The sequence below is a fragment of the Dermacentor silvarum genome, chromosome 1, assembly GCF_013339745.2.
Source record: "Dermacentor silvarum isolate Dsil-2018 chromosome 1, BIME_Dsil_1.4, whole genome shotgun sequence".
Lineage (NCBI taxonomy): Eukaryota > Metazoa > Arthropoda > Arachnida > Ixodida > Ixodidae > Dermacentor > Dermacentor silvarum.
This window is the reverse complement of record NC_051154.1, coordinates 64,194,584-64,214,925: the sequence shown is the minus strand read 5'-3', so window position 1 is coordinate 64,214,925 and position 20,342 is coordinate 64,194,584. Positions and strand designations below refer to the sequence as shown.

Sequence of the window (20,342 nt, the reverse complement as noted above, 5' to 3'; positions counted from 1 at the left end):
GGGCAGCGATGATCCACGTTTGGAGTCTCTCGCTCGGAGAGCACTCCCATCAACTGCGAGTGAGCTCATCTCCGCGATCCGACGCGGCAGGTCTTGTTGGAAGGACCATGATCGATGCGCGAAAGGTTTCCTTAAGTATCCGGCTTACACGTGCCTGTATCTGGACGTCATTTGCAACGAGTACTTTTTTCGTGTGCTTTGCCTCATCGTATTTTGCGGTCGTTTCTTTCTCTTTTCTTTTTCGGTCGCGCTGCTTATTGCATCACTCGTGGTATTGGCTGTGTATCTTCAGGATATCCAACGGGCTTGATGGGTTCTTTGACCGGATGCCTTAGCTTAAAGCTTGAGAATGAGCCTTACGCGACGCAATATGTTCTCAAGTTTCTTTGTTTTTTGGTAAGGATATTTTCTCCCCCTCTGTATCGATACTACGATGAACGTTTTATTCATACCGCGATACAGCCTATTTTTCCCATAAGTCTCACGTGTTCTGAAAGAAAAACAAAATCAGCCGACTTCAGCGAATCGTCGGACTCTGCACTCATTTACTGCGACAGCAGCATATGGTTCTCACGGCGCACACCGCCATCTTCTCAAGAACTTTGCGACGTGCACAACGTCGCCTTCGTCCATTGCGGTATTGCCTGTTGAGGCATCCGGAATACAAGCGCAGATATCACCGCGCTCAGATTCTGCGTAGCGCAGAAAATACCGCACAAATTGCCTAGAAGATATGTTGCGTGATATACCCGAGTGGTTGACACATCCGGTTCTCAGCTACACGTGGCCGCACGAGCATGCGTCCGATCTGCGATGGCTATAGGGTGAGCGAAGTTTTGTAAGCGATAGCTTCTTTTCCACTTCAGCATTTCCGTGGGCGCTGGTTGGGTATGGCGTTTCTTACCTAAAACCAACGGTGTGGGTGTAGCGAAGTTGTGTGAGAAGGTACGAGGCGGAAAGAGCAGTGTCGAGTAGTTGGAGGAAGAATGAGCAGGCGCGCGTGCGGCTGGCTGGAAGCCGTGTCTCTATGTAAGAGGCGCGCGCTCGGCGGGAATCGGCGGCAACAGTTGCGCGAGCGGTTGAGTGCGTCGCACGCTTGCCCTTCCCACGGCCGCTGGATAAAAAAAAGGTGCGGCCTGCCGCGTGCATGGGAAACGGTGTGATACGCCGCGGCGCCACACGTCGGGGGCTGTTGTCTGGCATCGGCATAGCAAATGCGTCTGGAACGCGCTTGGAACGCCGTCGCGCGTGCAAGCCGGCGCGTTCCATCGCCGATGACTAGCGCCGTTCGGCCCAGCCAAGCGGCCGACAATGCAACTACGGCCGTCACGTTCGCTCCCATTGCAGCGTGACCGACGCGGCAGGCCGCACCTTTTTTTATCCAGCGGCCGTGCCCTTCCTATGCCCACGGAGGAAGGAAATAAACTAGGATGGAACATTACGCAACATATTTGAAGCCAAAAAAAAAGTCGGCCCAACACGCGGTCATGTCGCGGTAAGTTTGAGTGTCTTCCACCACCACGCTCAGCGCACGCTCTTCCGAAAAGACCCAGGTTATGCCCAAGTGAACAACGAGTGCGACAGCAACGTGCGGCTGCAGCACTCGCACGTAGCAACGAAGACCATAAATACTTTGCAATAAACTGCTGTATAGTAACACAAACATATTGGCTGAAATTGTGCACTGATTGGTTGGCAAAGCACCCGAACAAGGGCGCGTCGATTAAAACCTACCGGGAACCAGGCACACTGGGCCGAGAACGCCGAGCTACAGTGTAGCCGAGTGCAGGTCACCCGTTGGGCCGACTTTTTTGAGAGAGAAAAGGCGAAGGGGATATGCTTCACGGAGAGTGGCTCGTGAATGCTGGCTGCGTGCGTGACGTAATGCTCCCTCCTAGTTTATTTGCTTCCTCCGTGCATTTTCCCTTGCGGTGGTATTTATAAAGTATCGTTGTCGCCATGCTGCAAAGAATAAAGTCCCTAGATTCCCTGCTCTTTTTTAAGTAGCGACAACTACTCCGTCGGCCGCCATTATCTTCCTAGATATAGCATGCAACCGCGTGCAAGTGATTGCGGGGGAACAGCGTTAGGAAGAACATGGCTGCCAGAATGAGCGCCGCCCAATGAGATTCGTCGGCGGTACTTCAAAGCTTGTCGCTACTTAGAGAAAGCAAAAAAAATATCTAGAGACTTAGCAAAGAAGGCCGAGTCTAGGAATGAAGCGCAATCGCAGAAGAATTTAAAGAGCGCCATCTCAGGGGTGTCGCCGAGAACTATATGCCGTTCTCAACAAGCAACGATGAGTGACACCCGTGCTAGTTCTAACCACCCCACCCCTGCGTATCGTTACAACACCGTAACACCGCTGACATTTTTTTTTTTTTTTTGCTTGCACTGAAGTCAGCATTCGAAGTCCGCTAAATATTTTTACAACTACGCTTCAAATCTACTAAGAGAAACTTCAGAGAGAAATAGGGAAGAATATAGTAAACAGAAAATTTTAGGCAGCCCAATAAATAATAATAATAATAATAATAATAATAATAATAATAATAATAATAATAATAATAATAATAATAATAATAATCGGACTGCAGATGATATGCCACAAATTAAATCATTTATCAAATATTACATAACTTAATTATTTGTCTTGTAGAGAGAGACCCAGCATAGTCCAGTGGACGAGTACGATTATCGGTCTCCGACACAGCTTTAACGCAAAGAGGACGATACGAAAGCACATGACAGTATTTGCAAAGTGAACACACCTTCATCCGTTCCTCGCTCACCTCCACTTAAGAGGTGGGCTTCTTCACGCGTCGTTACCACCGTGCAAACTGAAGCCGCTATGCAAGAGAGAAATGAAAGAGAGGGGAAAAAAAGAAACAGTATACGTGGGTCAACTCATTGTTCTAGCATAAACGCACGTGGCAGAGCGTTGCGGCGCTGTATGTTTAGCTCAGCCGCGGGCCTGAGAAGGCTTCGCAGCAACGAAGCCCGTGATTGTATTCTTCAGCGAGATGACTGCTTTCTCGAATGCAACTCTCAACGCTAGCCCATCTTCGCCGTCGTCGTACGTGTATATTGTAATTAGCAAGTGCCCAACAAATCTACCGCGTACAGCGCTTGCACAGCCTCACAATTTCATTCCTGGGCGCTTCCGTTTGGGTTGGTAATTTACAGCGAATCATGTCTGCATATGGAAAAAACTGTCGCGGTGTTTGTCAAGGCTTCGACACTCTGTGAGGTTTTGGGCGAGAATGTGGCGGCCGCATTCTGAAGCAACAAATGCGCAACAAATGAAGCAACAAATGCGGCAGCCGCATTTTAGATGAAAGCGAAAATGCTCAAGGCCCGTTTAGATTTAGGTGCACGTTAAAGACCCCAGGTGATCGAAATTTCCGGTATACATTTCCGCCGCTTCCCTTCAGGTGCCGGTTAGGCCGCGCTCGCGCAGGATTAGTCTGCGCGCGAAACGTCTCTTGTTTGCGATTGCGCCGCTACGGAAGGCTGGTAGTTACTGTCGTGTTGTTGAATCCCAAACCAGCAATTATGGAAGGCTGGTAGTTGCTGTTGTATTGTGGAATGCCAAACCAGCAATATACACACGAAGGGGTTGATGCCAGCAGTGAAATTCCACCGACTCGCAACAGAATGCATGAAACAGACAGCCGACAAGCATGGATTACTGCTGTGCGCAGTACAGCGTAAGTAAACTCTTGTTGCAGGCGCTGACAGTTCTCGTCGGAGTTCACGCGTCCTGAGAAATTGATTATGTGCACTATGCACTGAACAAGACCGGAATTCATTCCTGCATCACTAGTACACCAATCAGTCGAGATTCTGTGAGGTACGAGGCCGCTTCCTGTTTGCACCGGCCTAAGTGAAGCGGAAATGAGTTGCACGCACTACTTAAAGTGAGTACACATGCCATATCTATGCTATGCGGTGAAATATTCTGTACAATTCTGAATCTGTTGACGTGAAGGCAAATGACGGCTGCACGCTTGCACATAGCGGAAGACACAGCGGCCCATGCACTTGCCGCACGAAATGCAACCCTCTCGTATGAGGGAGCAGGGCGACGAAAGCTTCGAAAAAAAAAAAAAGCATTACGCGTTTTTGCGCGTATTTAAGTTTTCTAGAGCAAAGACGCAGCTAGCGAGCAAGCTATTGCTATGGGAGTAGGTATAGCCTGGTCACACGTGCATTTTCAAGTGTATAGCCGCCCTTGACTTGTTAAACGCACTTCGCCCCGACGAGGAGGACAGCATCTACGCTTAACGGAGATTAACGATTAACGATGTCTTCTCCGATCGGGCGGATCGTCTCAATGATGCGCCGCTTTCGGAGACTGGTCCATTCAGTGGCGCGATGAGAGACCGTTGCTCCAAACGCCCACTGTACCTGTCGTACTTACTGTATTTTACTGAGCTTACTTTACTTTTTACTTCATTTCTTCACAAACACACGCACACGCGAGGGGGGGAGGGGGGGGGGGAGGGGTCCCATGTCCTTGATATACATGCATAGAGTTTGCTTAAACTACCCATATTTATTATCGATCACGGCACGTAGAGGAAAGCAGACCCAAATTTCTGGCTACGCCCCTGGTAACGGGTCCGCACCAGCGCTCACATAGTCACAGAACCGTTTCACCTCCGGTGACAACACTGGCATCACGACGCGCTCTCCATGAGGGTAATGTAACGCGTTTCGACAGAGGTCCAAACGGCGGTCCGCCTTCATACGTTATGACCAGAATCGCCAGACAGGAATAATGAGAAAGGAATACAATCGAGCGAAATGACTCGATCCTCAATATACAGGACTGTCACACGCGGCGCTTCCCTCGTAGGCAGATCGTCGCTTGTCGCCTCTGGTGTCAAACGACACCAGCAAAGAAGGCCGAGTCATTGGAAGGTAGGAAAAAAAAAAAGAAGAAGAAGCAGGAAAGGACTGGATCCGTTACAGGCATAAGTGACAGTACAAGGTAGATATAGAAGTTTTAACGAAAAGAAAAACAGATTAATAAGATATAGACCAAATGCTATAGGCTGAAAAGCATCTACAGAACACCTGGTTAGCTCAAGCGCGCTAGGTGACTATTTGTCATCGCCCCGTTTCAAAGAGGATGCCAATAAACCATCATCATCATCATCACCTGCATAGATTTTCATCGCTAGATTTGATCTGGGTAGGTGTAAAGGCCCTAGATTTCCTGCTAAAAAATGCAGAAGGAAGGAAGAAAAGAGTGGAGAAGGAAAGGCAGGGAGATTAACCAGTTTAGCACAACTGGTTTGCTACCCTACACATGGGAGAGGGATGGGGGAGAATGAAAGATGAGGAGGAGAGAGAGAGCACATAGCACAGCACACACATCGTCAGTCACAGTCCGTCACTCTTGCGTGGTACATGACTCACTGTCACAGCCGCTTGTCCAAGCCCGTTTCTTTCAAAAACCTAAGTAGTCCCTTCGTCGCCTTCAGCTGCGATGTCTTCTGTCGACGACATATGTGAGAATCGTTTCAACTGACATTGGTCTATTGTCAAGGTGCGCTAGAACGGACGCCAGGGATTGTCTCTGAACATTATATTCAGGACAGTCGCAAATATCTAGGGACTTTGGATAGGTGTTGCCCTGTGGTAGACACACATGGTTTAGAACTATGCATGTATTGGATTCGACGATTATGAGTGTTACAACTGGGCAAGTCTCGGTCGTGGCTCTACGAACTACAATAAAAATAACTAATTAGTAAAATAATAATAATAATAATAATAATAATAATAATAATAATAATAATAATAATAATAATAATAATAAGCATGACATGAACTGACGTGAAATGGATTAAATGATTAATTAAGTTATAACAATTAATGGCGGGAGTCTACGCCACGCCGAAAAATTAGAGCACCTCTGAAAGCAACTCGGCAGGACAGAGCCCTGACGTCCATTACATGAGAAAATCGAGTCAGTGGGGAAAATGTCTTACAAAGTAAACACTATCTGTTCAGCAATTTGCTTGTCACCAAAAACGTTTTTGTCGACCAAAATCTTATTTTCAGCCTTGAATAAAGTCAGGAGTTGCAACTAAGTCGCTATGAGCGTATATACGAGTGTGTTTTCTGAACATTTAACTAGTGCGCCTTACATACGCATAATTGTTTCATCACTTGGCCCTGCAGCACGAATAAATGAGCTTAATTCATTTTTTGTAATATTTGTTTAAATAATTAATTAGTTGTGCAAAGTGTGGCGCTCAATTATGTTTAATGCTATGTGGGTACAGTAAATAAGATGTACTTAGAGGTTCTCATCGAAAGGGTTATATAAATGTTCCCAGCATTATACGTTTGCTAACTCGGTGCTGCGCTTAAAATATAAAGTGCATTCAGAACTACAGATTAATCAGAGGGCTATTAGAAGATTAGCAGATTAGCCCTGACAGCGAAGAAAAGACCACACATGAAGCAGCCCACGAAACACAAAGCGTCTTGGAAAACTACTCTGAACGGCTACAAACGGCTATAGACGTATTGGTCTACGCGAAGACGTTAAACAGATGTTCTTGGAAACATTATGTAGCAGGAAGTACGGTTAATCAAATGTGCTATTGTGTTTCAGCTGTGGTAACAGCCCACCTCTGGCGTCACCGGAGTATACTTTGGTGAACGCCTTGAGAGCGTATAATTCAAGATTTTTTTAGATGTTTTTGTCGGAAAATATGCGACATGCTTGGGCGTGCGCGTGAAAGTGAAAAAGATTTAAAATGCGCGTTTCGACGCGCAGCGTTACATTCCGTGCGACTTTAACAAGCCATATGCAATCCGTTAACGTCGCATCATATAGCCTTTCGCTGCTTTCCCCCTTTGGGTGAACAAGCAAAAAAATCCTGCGGGGTTATTTGATTCCTTTCCGATTTTTTCAATCGATGAGTCTGTCACGACAGTCAAAGTTTAGAAAAAAGAAAACGAGAACGGCCGGGCGCACACGTGTGCGCCCGTTCAGCGTCCTTATCAGAGCCGTGCCTTCCTTTCCCTTTGCGTGAACAAGCGGTGAAGCCCGAATTGCGATACCAGCTATCGTCACCAACAGATCTGGCCGCGCGCAGTCGCAAACGTGCGCTCCGTTTGAGCGAACTGCTATCTGCTCTTGGACCACGTGTCTTGGACCACACCAGGGGGGCGCGCTGAAGTTTCCGCGAGCGATTCAAAGGGCCGTGCTCATGCTCACCAAGTTTCCGCGAGCGATTCAAAGGGCCGTGCTCATGCTCACCAGTGCTCATGCTTCTCTTCCCAAGTCTTTTGCTCACGTTCAAGCCTTGACCAGCGCCTGCAGATACGGTGCAGTTCCTTACGGTACGTATACATTTACCTGCTACAACTTACACGCCACTTTTGTTTTGGCGGGCCCGTGCTGGCGCGAAGTTTAGACTCGAATATATTTGCATGCACGGTATGTAGCAGAACGTTCTTTTGTGATCTGGGAGGTAAAGCCTGAGTTTCACATAATTGGTTGAATGATTACAGAAATTCTAGCTGCGTGTGGCCTTTAAGATATCAGCAGCGTGCTGCATTGCGTAGTATACCGGGGCTTTGCTTTCTTGGCTTCTCCTCTGTGTAGCTTCCAGCCCGCTAGCAGGCAGGAAAATAGTCTTGCATTGGTGTGGTAACTTCACTTATAGTTGTAGGATTGGAAAACTTTTTGTGGCATGAGATTCATGAGACGACGTCCTTTAATATAGTGAGGCAATTCTGTGATTAGTTAAGTGTTTCGGGTCCCTTTAGGAAGAGAATGGTTTTATTGAGATGTGGTACAATACCGCAAAGATATTGTAAGAGACACTCGGAAGGAGCAGTTGCCGGCCTTTAGTGTCAGGCTAAGCCCACCTGTTGCTACAACTCGCCAACACCACCATATACTTAAATAAAAGTAGCATACTCTTGTAAGAGATTTGTTTGCAAACCATCTAACTGCTAATGACCTACTGCAAGTCGTGTGTGGATCAAACCATTTGTCAGTTTAATTTCACTGTACAGTAGCTTTTTCATATCTACAGCATAAGATTTTGAGAGAAAGTATTGCTTAAATTTATAAAGTAAATGTGACCGAGGTAAAACAACGGCACATATGTTGCTATTTGAAATAGTGAATCGCGCATCTTTATTGTAAATCAAGTGTGGCTCACTCACTTTTTTCTTCACTGTTGTATTACAGAGTGGACTTCTGTGGGCCGCCAGCGGTATCCAAGAGGGAAGGGACCTGGATTGCTGTGGTTACTGCAGCTACGTCTTATTTTCTGTGGTCACCTTTTCTACTGTATTAAAAAATTGTAAAATAATTCTGCATGTCCTTTAATTTATTAGTCAATAAAGCCGCTTTCTCACAAGGTCAGGTAATTTTTTTCTGCATGTTATGCTCATTTGCTTTGGATGTGTATTGCACATTTGATATATGTTAAACAATTTTATGCAAGTTATTATAAATATAATGTAATGCTTCAATTTAATTTTCAGTTCTATATAGTAACATGTGTACTATGAAGCTAGCATACGGATGCATGGTATGCGGAAGAAGTGTGCAATAATTTTACTTACCATGTCACTGTAGAATGACAATCTATAAATGCTGCTTTAAAGACAGCTATAAAAGCCTGAATATTGTTTCTGAAGCCATTATACGTTATGACTTCGGAAACAATATGCAGGCTTTTATAGCTTAATTAAGAATTTTGTTAGACGTCCCCAGAATTCTGTTACTACTTATAACAGAATTCTGGGAACGTCTAATAAAATTCTTAACTTGTTCTTGTCAAGATGTTTTATAAAAGCCTGCATAATGTTTCCAAAGTCATTATTACAGAATTCTGGGAACGTCTAATACAATTCTTGAAGTTGTTCTTGTCGAGATGTTTATTAGCCAACTTTTAGCGTAACGTTAGCAGGGCTTACTGAAGTACCTGTAGACATCCACGGCTAGAAAATGCCTTGACTAGGACAGCTTTTAGACTTTTGAATTATCCGTTCAAGACATCTTTTAGACATGAAATAGCTGCTTGTGTGTTTCGTGGGAGTGCAGGAAGACACGAGGCTGGGCGTTATTGGAAGTGCGGGAAGCTCAGAGCCAAATATGCTTCGACAGATGACTGCGGAATAAGAATGAAAATATATGGCTGGTTGGGGTATTTTAACCAACAGCATAGGCAAAATGTTGAATCGTAACTAGCTGGAAACTAACCAACTGCGCTAACGTGATCGACAGCGGAGAGGGAAGGATATTAAACGTAAGTTCAGAGATGCGGGAACAGTATGCTGGATTGGCACAAGGGAGTCTTTGGCTGTGTTCGTCACAATTATATGTCGCTTTCGGCAACTGCAGTACGGCAACGCAAAGCCGTTGAGATTTGTTATCATAAATTTCTGAAGGCCGCCTCCGATAGAGCTTAATATTTGCAGTTTTTCCTTCAAAAACCAGGCAAGTAACAGTGCCTAGTGTTAGATTGAATGATTTGCACCATAAAATTCAATGTTTTTTCAATATTTTAACAAGAACAGAGCAACGGTAAGCGCAAAATATTGTTTCTACGATTTGAAAAGAAAAACGCACGTACCTGATGTTCGAAACCGAAACTAAATGAAACAGAGTCTTAAATGAAACTAAATTGTAGACAAAACTATTACAAGATTACTAATAATAATTAGTTTTTCACGATGTTAAAATTTTAGGATTTTTAAAATCATAACAGATTAAAATATTTTGAGATTACGACGTTTGTTGGCGGTTTCTTGGGCCAGGCTTCAGCAACATTGAGCCGAAGCTTGTCACGTGTCGCTATGGCGATTTCTGTACACGGTTTAGAAATGAACGATGATCGTATTTACAATGTTTCTTCCGTTGAAGAAGCTGAATATATGTACAAACAGCTTTGCTTAGAAGAGGTAAGACTCATATTTTTCACGGGCGCTTTGGTTTGCATCCATTTAGTGCGGTGCAAAGAACGCGAACCGCTGTACTTTGGTGTGTACGGAACAACTTGCAGACGTAAGCCGATGAACGGGATCTGAACTAAATTACTTTTAGTCACTTTTATTACTTATTTCAGCTTTTTATTCGATTTATAGCCTCTCAGTTTAATTATTTTTCTGTTGTCATCACGGCCTGTGGTGTCTTACACATTTGCACCTTGTGTGTCAGCTGGCGAATACTCCTTGTTATGTCACTAGCTGTCATTTTTTATTGCTCGCATAAACTTGCAGATATCAAAACACGTGCGCATAACAGTTTATTCAGTGGTGACCCATGGAACTAAATCAGCTCCTGTACTCCGATTGCATCGCTATATGTTTATTTGCCGGCTTACCATCGACTTATTAATAGAGTACCCATTCAGTTGTTTGCGTGCTTAACTAGATTTTGCCTAGCCATCGTTCGGGTGACCGAAGTGTTTTTTTTTTTTTTTGCCATTTTCTGCCACAGGAACAAGCTACCAAAACTTTGGATGGCTTGGTCTCGCAGAGAACTGAGTTGGAGTCGAAGATCACCAAAATTCATAAGATTCTGTAAGCACGCAGTTACAGTTGGGTTTATAGATATATTCACTTGAAACCCTGCACTTAGAATTCAAGGCCCACACGTCAAAAAACTGTTAAAATGTGGTGTTAGGTAATTGTGTTGCTAAGTGTCATTTGGCTGTCACAGAAAGTGTCATGTGCCACGCCCCCCTTTAAAGAAAGCATGCGTAGTAGTGTGTTTCTTAAAATTATGCGTTAATATATTAGAGCTGCCGTTGAAACTTAGTGGGACAAACAAAAACAAACATATATAGCATCGAATAATTTAACATGGATGTGTGCTAATTATTTAAAATTTTATTTTCATTAGTATGATGCATGAACATAAGTGGAGTATAAATACACAATCATATGTCCCGAAATAAGAACTGTCGGGATATCTTAACAGAAAAAAAAGTGGGTTGTTGCATTGTTCAATCAAAGACCATTTGTTAACAGCCCTCTTTTCACTGTAGAAGCACACTGAAAATATTCCGTAAAAGTTTTTTTGTTATTGCCTCATTTTCAACCTGCCTGTACTAGCCACATTGGAAGCACTGTCTTGATATCTTGTGTGTTACTATGGTAATAAGCAGCATTAGCTGTAGATTTTTCTTGATTCATGAAAAGCTCTCCATAATACACAGGAGTGCATCAGCATAAGGGTTTTAAAGACAGCACATATTGCTATCTGGCTGTTGGTTGGTGAAGAGGTCTTGGAGCAATCTTGTTTATAAATAAAATGCTATTTAAATTAATATATTATTCTTTCTTTGCAGGCCAACATTCCAGCTTGTTTATGGGGATGCAGAGCAACTTGCAAACATGATATCATTTACTTCCACACTTGCTGAGAACATCAGCAGCAAAGTTCGGCAGTTAGACTTAGCAAAGGTGACAATATTTGACATTTATTAGGACACTTGTGCCTGCAAGGCAGTGCTGTCTAGCATACCCACATTATTGTTGTATAATCATTGCTGATGCTTAGTGGCACATGGTATTAATAATAAACATGAACTCAACTGCATATTGTCCTTATGAGACATCTATGTGTAATTCCCAGCATAAGTAGTTGTCACTGGTTTGTAGTAAGAGATGGTCAAAGAAGCTTCATGATAGTTTTTTTTTTTTTTTTTTTAATTTAGATGTGTCTAACAATTATATAAGCCTAAGTCGTACTGCATCTAAACACTTGTTTTTTGTTTCTGTTTTTTTTTTCAGAATAGTCTAAAAATTTACATGTTTCGTCACTAGTGCTTGCCCAAATATATAGAGAAATAATTCTGGAGAAGATGTAGTACAAATGTATGTTTTAATATCATAATTGTGTGAACACAAAATACTAACATGATCACACAGGAACTTAATACATTTAAAGACCCAGAGATGCTTTGGTTCAAACAGTTATATGACATAATAAACCTGGAAATTGATATTTCATTTTTGAATGTACACCTCAAAGCAGGGTGTTGTGCACTGTACTACTTGGCAGTAGTAACAAAAAGTCCTGGAGTTGAAGAGGATACTTGATTCAGGCCACTGCTGGACTAATTCTTCCAATGAACCCACTGTTGGTCTGGGCGCTTGGCCCTTGACACTGAATTGTTAGGCTACACATTGCACAACTCCTCTGTATGCACAGGTTTATTTATGTCAAAACAGACTGGAACGACAGAGCTCCAGGTGCTGGCAAATCAGTTGTGCGGAATCCCGCAAGGTGGAGGAAGCGTCATGGAAAATAAAATTGTCATCCACCTGACTGTAGCACGAAGCTACTAAGGAAACCCATGTTTCCTTTGTAGCTTCGTGCTACAGGCAGGTGGATGACAATTTTCCCTTCCAGCTCCAGATGCTCCAACTGCACTTTCTATTTGCTAAACGAAACCATTATTTTTAACCAATTCGATTCACAAAGAATCGCACTTCTCTGCCACTCAGTACTGCAGGAAAGAGGGACTCTGCCACTCACAAGTGGCTTTGCAAGCATGCTGCTCTAATACGAACCATGGGTTAGAACAAATCAATGCATGAGTTTCCTCTGTTATTCCTAATGGTCCCCACCATTTGGTTCTCCTTTCTCTCTCGAGGACATTTCGTATAATTACTTCTATATGAGTGGCTCGCTACCCTATGTGACAGACAGCCTGCGACTAAGCAATGCGGCCCCTATCTGCCTAATAGCTTCAGGAAGACCGCTGGTGCCATGTGCCTTTGTCCAGTTCTCGTAACACTGTGGGGCAATGACAATTAAGAATGGTGAGACCTGTGCAGTACTTCGTGGGGAACTTAGCTTTATCCATGTGGCAACAATTATGGCGTAAAGGCAGGGGTTTGCTGTCAGACAATGAGCGACAATTTTGTGGGCATGTTCATCCGTGGAGGAATTAGGAGCGACCACAAAATTTGTGCAGTTTAGAATATCCTACACGTGGGGTAAATGACCATTAGTGTGCCAATTCTGATGTGTTATGATGATGAGTCTTATTCTGATGTCTTATGAATTACCATGAGAGTCTGATGTCTTGCTTGCTCATGACCTAATGTTTTCTTTGTTTTTATTTGCTGTCATCCAAGTTTTAACACTTGTACCGTTAATAAATTCAACATGCTGTGTGCACATAAACTTCACTTGCTACTTCTTGAAGGTGTTAACTGTGAAGGTAGGGCTGAACAACAGAGACCTTTATATTCAGTACACCAATGTTTAAAAGAAAAGGTGATGAACTGTTGTTTGTGCTGTATTCATACGCTGCTTGGTACACCTGCTTCTGCCATTCATTCCGTTTATTATTGATTGCGCAGAGTCGGGTGACGGAATGTGTTCAAAGAGTCGAAGATATCTTAGACCTGAAGTTCTGCACTGATGGTGTACAAACTGCATTACAGAATGAGGATTACGAACAGGTACTTATTCTACAGTCAAAATAGGCAGTAGAGGCATCTGTCAACTTGCATTTTCATTTTAATCTTTAATGCTTGGCACATGTGATTTGCAGGCAGCCGCACACATTCATAGATTCTTGAGCCTGGATGAGTCTGTCCTGAAACGATCGACAGCCGACACTCAAGAAGGTATGTGTGTGTTTATCACGTGCAGATGCAAAAGTCCTGCAGCACAATATGAAATGGCTGTTTTTATGCTGCCTGCTGACACTACAAACTTTGACCAAGTTTGTAGTGTGTGCTGAATTGTTATAAAGCACATAATATTTAGGGTCCTTTTTTGGGATAAAACCTGATAATTCTTAATTTTTGCACCTCAAATATGTTTTATGAAAATCAATTTAAACCTGATTTCTTCCTGAATTTCCAATTTTTCATAAAGAATAAGAATAAATACACATGTCGCACAACTAACAAACGCAGTGCTCCGCAGCAAGCAGTTAATACATTAATTCTTGGTATTCATATATAAATATATAATATATGCTTCTTTTTTGCTTAACACTCGAGTGAAAGCCAGCATATACTATACAGCACGTGCCAGCCTTGGGTAAATGAAAGCTCGTTGCCCTTTGATTAGCAGGGTTCACATGAATGTGACAATGATGCATCCCATCCCATTTTCTGCACATTGCCTATGTGTTAATGGTGATAATGAGTTAGCGAACACAGCACTGATGCTGCTCTTCGTGGCAAATGGTAGCTGTGATATTAAAAAGGTGCTTCTCCAACTGACGTACATTCAAAGGCCCGACAGGATGGACACAGAAATTTTCAAAATGGAAATGTTAGTGTATGTCAACAAGGGCTTGTGAGATAAAGAAAAGCATCGCACCTCTTGTGAAACAGTGCAGTACCATTTGTGCTTTTTTTCACTTCGTTAAAAAAAAAGTGCAGAAACAAAGTAAACAAAGTATCGCTAAGCACGTCTCTATTTGTTGTTTTTGTTTATTTAGTTTCTCAAAAAGGGTGTAGATAATAGCTGCCAATGAGGATTTATATAGACAAGTTCGTAACATGACAGACGAGCAGTTCTTTGTCATTATATGTTCCTTTGAGTCATCTTGTTTGTTTAAGTAAAACTTTTTTTGTCCAAAAGGAGACATTTGCCTTTGTTGTGTGAAAGTTACCAGGAGAGTACTAAACTTTGGCCTCGAATTCTCTTTGGTTTTCATCTTTAAAAATAACACCAAATTTTTCTTCCCAAAAAATATTAAAAGGCAAAAAAAAAAACCTAAAATGAAAGACCCTAATATACCTAGCCAGTGATTTGCAGCTATATGGTTATATAATCTAAAAGTGACCACTGTAAGCACCATGACTTAGCTTAGGCCTTATTCTTTGCAAGATATGTTAGTTCTGGCAAAGCTCTGAATTATACTAGTCTTCATAACTTTTGCTACCAATATGGGGGGCACTGTGGCTACAGCATTCCATTGCTGAGCACAAAGCTGCAGGTTGAACTCCCAGCTGCAGTGGCCACATTACAAAAAGGGTGCAAAGGTACCCTGATTGCTGAGATTCTTGTTCACCATTTAAAGAGCACCATGAGGTCAAAATAGGCACCTTCCACTTTGTCACCTCCTATAGCCCAGCGCTAACGATTCCTCTTGCTCATTTTGGTTCTATTTGACCATTCACCACTTGTTACCAGCCAGTTCTAGCAATTGTGGGCTGCGACTAAGGCCAGTAACAACGCATAAAAAAAAATGTGGAATAGAAATGGGCCACGCCCTTGTGTAGTGTGTGTCTTGTGCCTTGGTACATAAAACATACCAACAATTAAGGTTACTATTATGAAATTTTGATGAAACCAAAGTGTCTGTATAAACAATTGTACTATTTATGAAACAGCAATTAATCGCTGGCTAAACAGTAATTACCATAAGTAGACAGCCAATGCAAAAACCATGACCCACCATGGTAGCTTGTTGGCTATATCATTTTGCTGCTGACCACAGTCACAATTTCGATTCTGTGCTGCTGCGGCCACATTCCATTAGGGGCAGAATGCAAAAACACTCATGTACTTGGGTTCAAGTGCACATCAAGGAATCCCAGGTGGGCAAAATTTATCTGAAGCCCCCCTCCCCCACTATGGCATCTCTCATAGCCTGTGTGTTGCATTTGAGATGTTAAGCCCCATAATTTGATTTGACTGGAGAAACCAATCGTCTTACGATAGTGTAGTGATAACCAAAAGCAGTGAAATGAACACTGCAAGGGAACAGTAAATTAGGCTAGGCTAGTTGGCTATCTTTCGAAATTCTTTCTTATGTGTGGTGGAAAAAGATGGCTTCTTAGTGGAGAATATAAATTCAAACATACCTTATTCTTCTTTCTGCACAAATTACATCATTGATGTTATGTCATGGATTTCCTTCCTTTGGTGCACATTCTTTTTGCAGGAAAGTCTGCGAAGTTGTTTGCAATGTTTAGCTTTTATTTAGTTTTTGTGCTGTGTAATCATTCTTTTTTTATATTAACATTTAACTAGCCTAAGCCGGAGATTACTACAGTGTCGATGTTAGGGAGACCTGTTGCAGGAATTTTAGTGGTATTACAGCTGTTTTGCCTTTCACCTTATTAGAGGGCTTATGCTGTTCCCTGTACTGTCCGTGCCTTTTCTGCACCCCTTTATTCTGTATCATGACCCAACTCGCCCAACAACACGTCTTGTTGTGCCTTTGCTTTGTTTTCTGGTATACTAACCCTTCACAATCAGTAAATGTTTTCTGTTAGTATATTCCCAAAGTTTAATTGGCTAATCTAGCTGAACATAATACTTTTTGTGTTCCTCTAATATGAACCACTCTTTTGCTAATATTTTACAATTTTCATTATTTTATGATTACCTATAGACTGCATTCATTAGGATAAATAAAATTTGCACACTTCCTGTATAGTTGGGTTTCCCTAATCTTTAAAACATGTACCTTTTTTACATTCCACTCTAAAGAGGCCAATGGCAATAATGCAAATGCTTGTCCATGCTTGTGAAAGTAAACTATACACTGTATATACTAGTATGTAAATGTAGTTTTTGATGAAAAAGTATTGTCTAAAGCAACAACTCTGTCATTTCCACCATAGGAGCTGCAGAAAGCCTCGTGTATACATATCATGAAATCAGTTACCTTAAGAGTGAATATTTCACTTCATGCTTTCATCTCTTCCTTTTGTAAAAAGTGTTGTTTAGTTCAGCAAACCTGCTATTTTTGCCTGTCTTATGCTCATCATAGATGCAGTTTTTATTTTAAAATGTTTTACTGAATGTTTTTTTTCTTTTAGGCAGCAGCATGGAAGAGGCATTTTCATCACTTCGTGAAGCTAAAAACAGGCTACGTCATATAGTCATGAAAAAGTTCAAAGAGGCAGTCAATGAAGGAGACATTGCTTCTGTGGAGCGCTTCTTCAAAATATTTCCTCTTCTCAACCAACACGATGAAGGGCTGCACAAGTTCTCCCTTTACTTGAGCTCACAGGTAATGCTTTTACCACTGGTAAAACCTTAAATCACATTTATTTCCTCAACTTAGTTGCTTTGTTCTGTTATGTCAAAAATAGCTTTCTTTTAATTATCTGAAGAGCGTTGAAGAGACCTTGAAAATCTCTTTATTTTCTTTTACTGGTGTCTCAATCATTCACAATCTTTCATAGCATTGGTCACAACTGAACCTGTGTATTCCATCATGTTTGTCACTGAAAGCCACCATTGGTTAGTTTTCTTTTAGTAAACATCACAGCACAAGCTTTTGTGCATATTTTCAGATTTTTTGTGTTGTCATGCAACTGAATTTCTCAGGACAGCCCAAGCATGCACATGCTCAGGTTTAGACTTCCACTTTGTTTGCTTTCGACATCCAGCACTTCTTGGCACATCTCCGTCATCATCTGGTTTTGCTCCCAATCTTTAGCTCACTCTGGTTTACCGTTTCTCTCTCATCGTTGTCATCTGTCCTCCGCATTTTGTGCTTGGAATTCAAGCCCTTTCCTCCTCTCTTTGGGAGTCCTTGTTGCTGCCCTTACACCTCTGTCTGGTCAACTCTGAATTGCTGCGGCTCATCTGTGCATGCCTGCATTGGGAAGGAGCCAGAAGTGCTGCTAGCTCTGCTTGACCTTCCTGTTCTGTAAACCTTAATGCACATTTTTTCTTACTCACCCCACACTCTAGTGAGTGGGAGCTTGCATTGTATAGCATCACTCTACATTCGATTTGTACAGCTGGCCAAAAGTATTATTAAAACACTGCATCTGAGAAAAAATTAGGCCTCCTTCCTTAAATCAAAAAGTACAGTGGATGCTTCTGCATATGCGCACCACATTTCTCGCCTAACTTCTTGACTGAGGGGCAACTTTAGTGCTCTGAAAAGTTTGTAGTCAGCTGTGCTTGCTTATGTGTTTTATTGGCAGAGACAATGTAAATGACATTCATGGGAGGATTGTAGCGTAACTCTATTGTAACCTGTAAAATGCTGCACTACATACATATAGAAGCAAACCATAAATGGTGATATCATGTTGCAAAGCATCAGAAAACAGTTTAGTCACATTAGTAACACTACAAAACCGTACTAAGCATTGTAACTAAGCAAGGAAAATTACTTGAAAGCATTGTAGTATCTGTCAGCTGTGGCATGCCTAGGCATGGTGCCCTTGACAGCTGCAGTTGTTTGTTAGCATTTTGCATTGTTGTATTCAGGGAGCATTAGGTTTCTATGTGCATGCTTCTATTGCTTCTGTAGAGAGCATAGAGGCAATAAGAAACAAAAAAAAAAAAACAATTTGCTTGCTTCCTCATTTCAGTATGCACCATGGGATGCAAGGTAGTGTTGACAGAGAAAGAACAGAAATGTGTAGTGCCAAAGCACAAAATAAATCCTAATAATGGGCAGCTCCTAGGCAATGGCAAAACTATGCTTGTATATGTGCTACTCCTCAATTTCTATTGGATTAAATTTCTGGGCGTCTTTGTTTGCACAGTACAGCCGTACACCAGTGGTAAACCTGGGGCCTCTTCTTTGGGTGGCACTTCTCAGGAGTGCGTGTTGCATAGCGTCTGCTATGGCTATGAATGACTCAAAATGAGTCATTCAGTAATAGCATGAAGACAGGTGTAGTTTATCACTCTTCTTTACTCCGTCCATAGCAGAATGCTTTATGGAAAGAGTGGATCATGTGGGATGTGTGATATCCCATTTTTAACTTCCTGCACACACAAACCAGATACGACGGCGCTACCTGCAAACAGTGTGCCTTCATCCCACGCGACCACCGGACTATGATTCTTGGCTCTATGGGAATAACCATCGAGCACTATTGATGTTCACGCCAAAACCAGCCTACATTTCTATATTTAATAGTTTATGCCGTTGGGCGAACTTTCGAAATAAAATTTTAAAAAAACTTCCTGCACACAAGCTGTCAACTGTAGCAAGGTGCTGCATGATTATGCATGACAAACCAGGCATCATGGGTGTCATGTGTGCTGCACTCGGCCACTTCCTGTACCATCCAGCATGCTCGCAATGATGAGAAAAGAGGGAAAGGCTCGGAGACAATGAACTGCAGCATCTTCATGGAAGGTGCTCTCATGCTTTTCAATGCTTAGTCAAAGCTTCCTTAAGCACTCTTGCAAATACAGTCGGACCTCGTTATAAGGATGTCACATCCGACACAAAAATACCTTCCTTATATTCAATATTAGTAATAAGCAGTCACATTGATATTGACAGAAAAAAATTGCCATCATGTCAATGCTAAAAAAAAATCAAGGTTGCTGCATCCAACAATCCAGCAAACTTTCTCTGGTTGATTTTGATGGTCCCTCGACGATGGCTTCCTGTGATGCTACGTGGCGTGGGAACAACAATAAATTGCATATACGGTTGTTGCGTCGTCATTATTATGCAACCGTGTGATTGGTGTAAACACACGGAATCGGCACGTTAGCTTGATGGCTGCAGTCCAACCAAGCCAAGCCACTGGCCATAACACGCTCGCCCACACCAAATGTGCCATCTGAAGTGGCGCTTGCTGAGTGCAGTCACCGATTGATTTTTATACAAGGAGGGGACTGCATGCAGGCCTGAACTTCAATACTACAGCTATCAGTCTAGCCCGTGTGAGTAACATTAAGCTAAATCGCCGTTGAGGTCTACGAGTGCAAACATATTAACGAGCTTCCCGTGACAGCTTGTGGCCAGCCACTCCACCGCCCGTAAATAATGAATTCCAGACATGGAAGTAGTTAGGTCTAGGACCCTTGGCCTATCACCCACCTCTTCATTTGGAGTCAGCAACCTAACTTGCATTTTGGGGCTGTGGTGACATGACGACAACTTTGTTTATGGCCGCCATGTTTGTGGCAATGCACACACCGATAATGTCTAAAAAATTGAGTGGCACACCATGCAGCATCTCAAATTGTGGTGTCCATTAACATTGGTTTTAGGGGTAAGTAGCAGTGCCACCGGGAAGTCTGAATAATCTCGCAGGTCTGAAAAAAGGAGGTGCTGAAAAATCGGTTGGAGATTGTATTTGGCATCGTTATACATATTTGAGCCACATGCAAACAAAAATTTGCTTCTCTATGTGTATAACCGATATCATATCCAATCCTGCATTTTCGATTTTGCTATAACAGGAGAATACTGCATCAAAATAAAGCATGTCAAACCAAATTTTGTATTTACTTTGTTAGATACAATAATTTGTTATATCAAGGTTCAGCTGTGCCAAATGCTATAGCATCCTGTGTCACTGCTTTAGCAGTTTGTTTTTTGGGATTGGTACAGTGTAAATTATTTACCGTAGTTGAAGTTATGCATAACAGT

The 20,342-nt window shown here is 42.3% G+C and overlaps 1 protein-coding gene across 5 annotated transcripts in view; it reads left to right on the top strand.

Moving 5' to 3' along the window:
* Nucleotides 1-9,828: 9,828 nt before the first annotated feature.
* LOC119464504 (conserved oligomeric Golgi complex subunit 4) overlaps nucleotides 9,829-20,342 on the top strand; it is a 67,218-nt gene continuing 56,704 nt past the window's right edge. For all 5 annotated transcript variants that reach the window (XM_049668796.1, XM_037725510.2, XM_049668792.1 and 2 more), the window contains exons 1-6: nucleotides 9,829-9,948; nucleotides 10,487-10,569; nucleotides 11,340-11,454; nucleotides 13,366-13,467; nucleotides 13,560-13,635; nucleotides 16,798-16,991. In XM_049668796.1, the coding sequence (XP_049524753.1) occupies nucleotides 9,844-9,948; nucleotides 10,487-10,569; nucleotides 11,340-11,454; nucleotides 13,366-13,467; nucleotides 13,560-13,635; nucleotides 16,798-16,991 (675 nt within the window). In that variant the 5' untranslated portion in view covers nucleotides 9,829-9,843. The remainder of the gene's footprint in view (nucleotides 9,949-10,486; nucleotides 10,570-11,339; nucleotides 11,455-13,365; nucleotides 13,468-13,559; nucleotides 13,636-16,797; nucleotides 16,992-20,342) is intronic.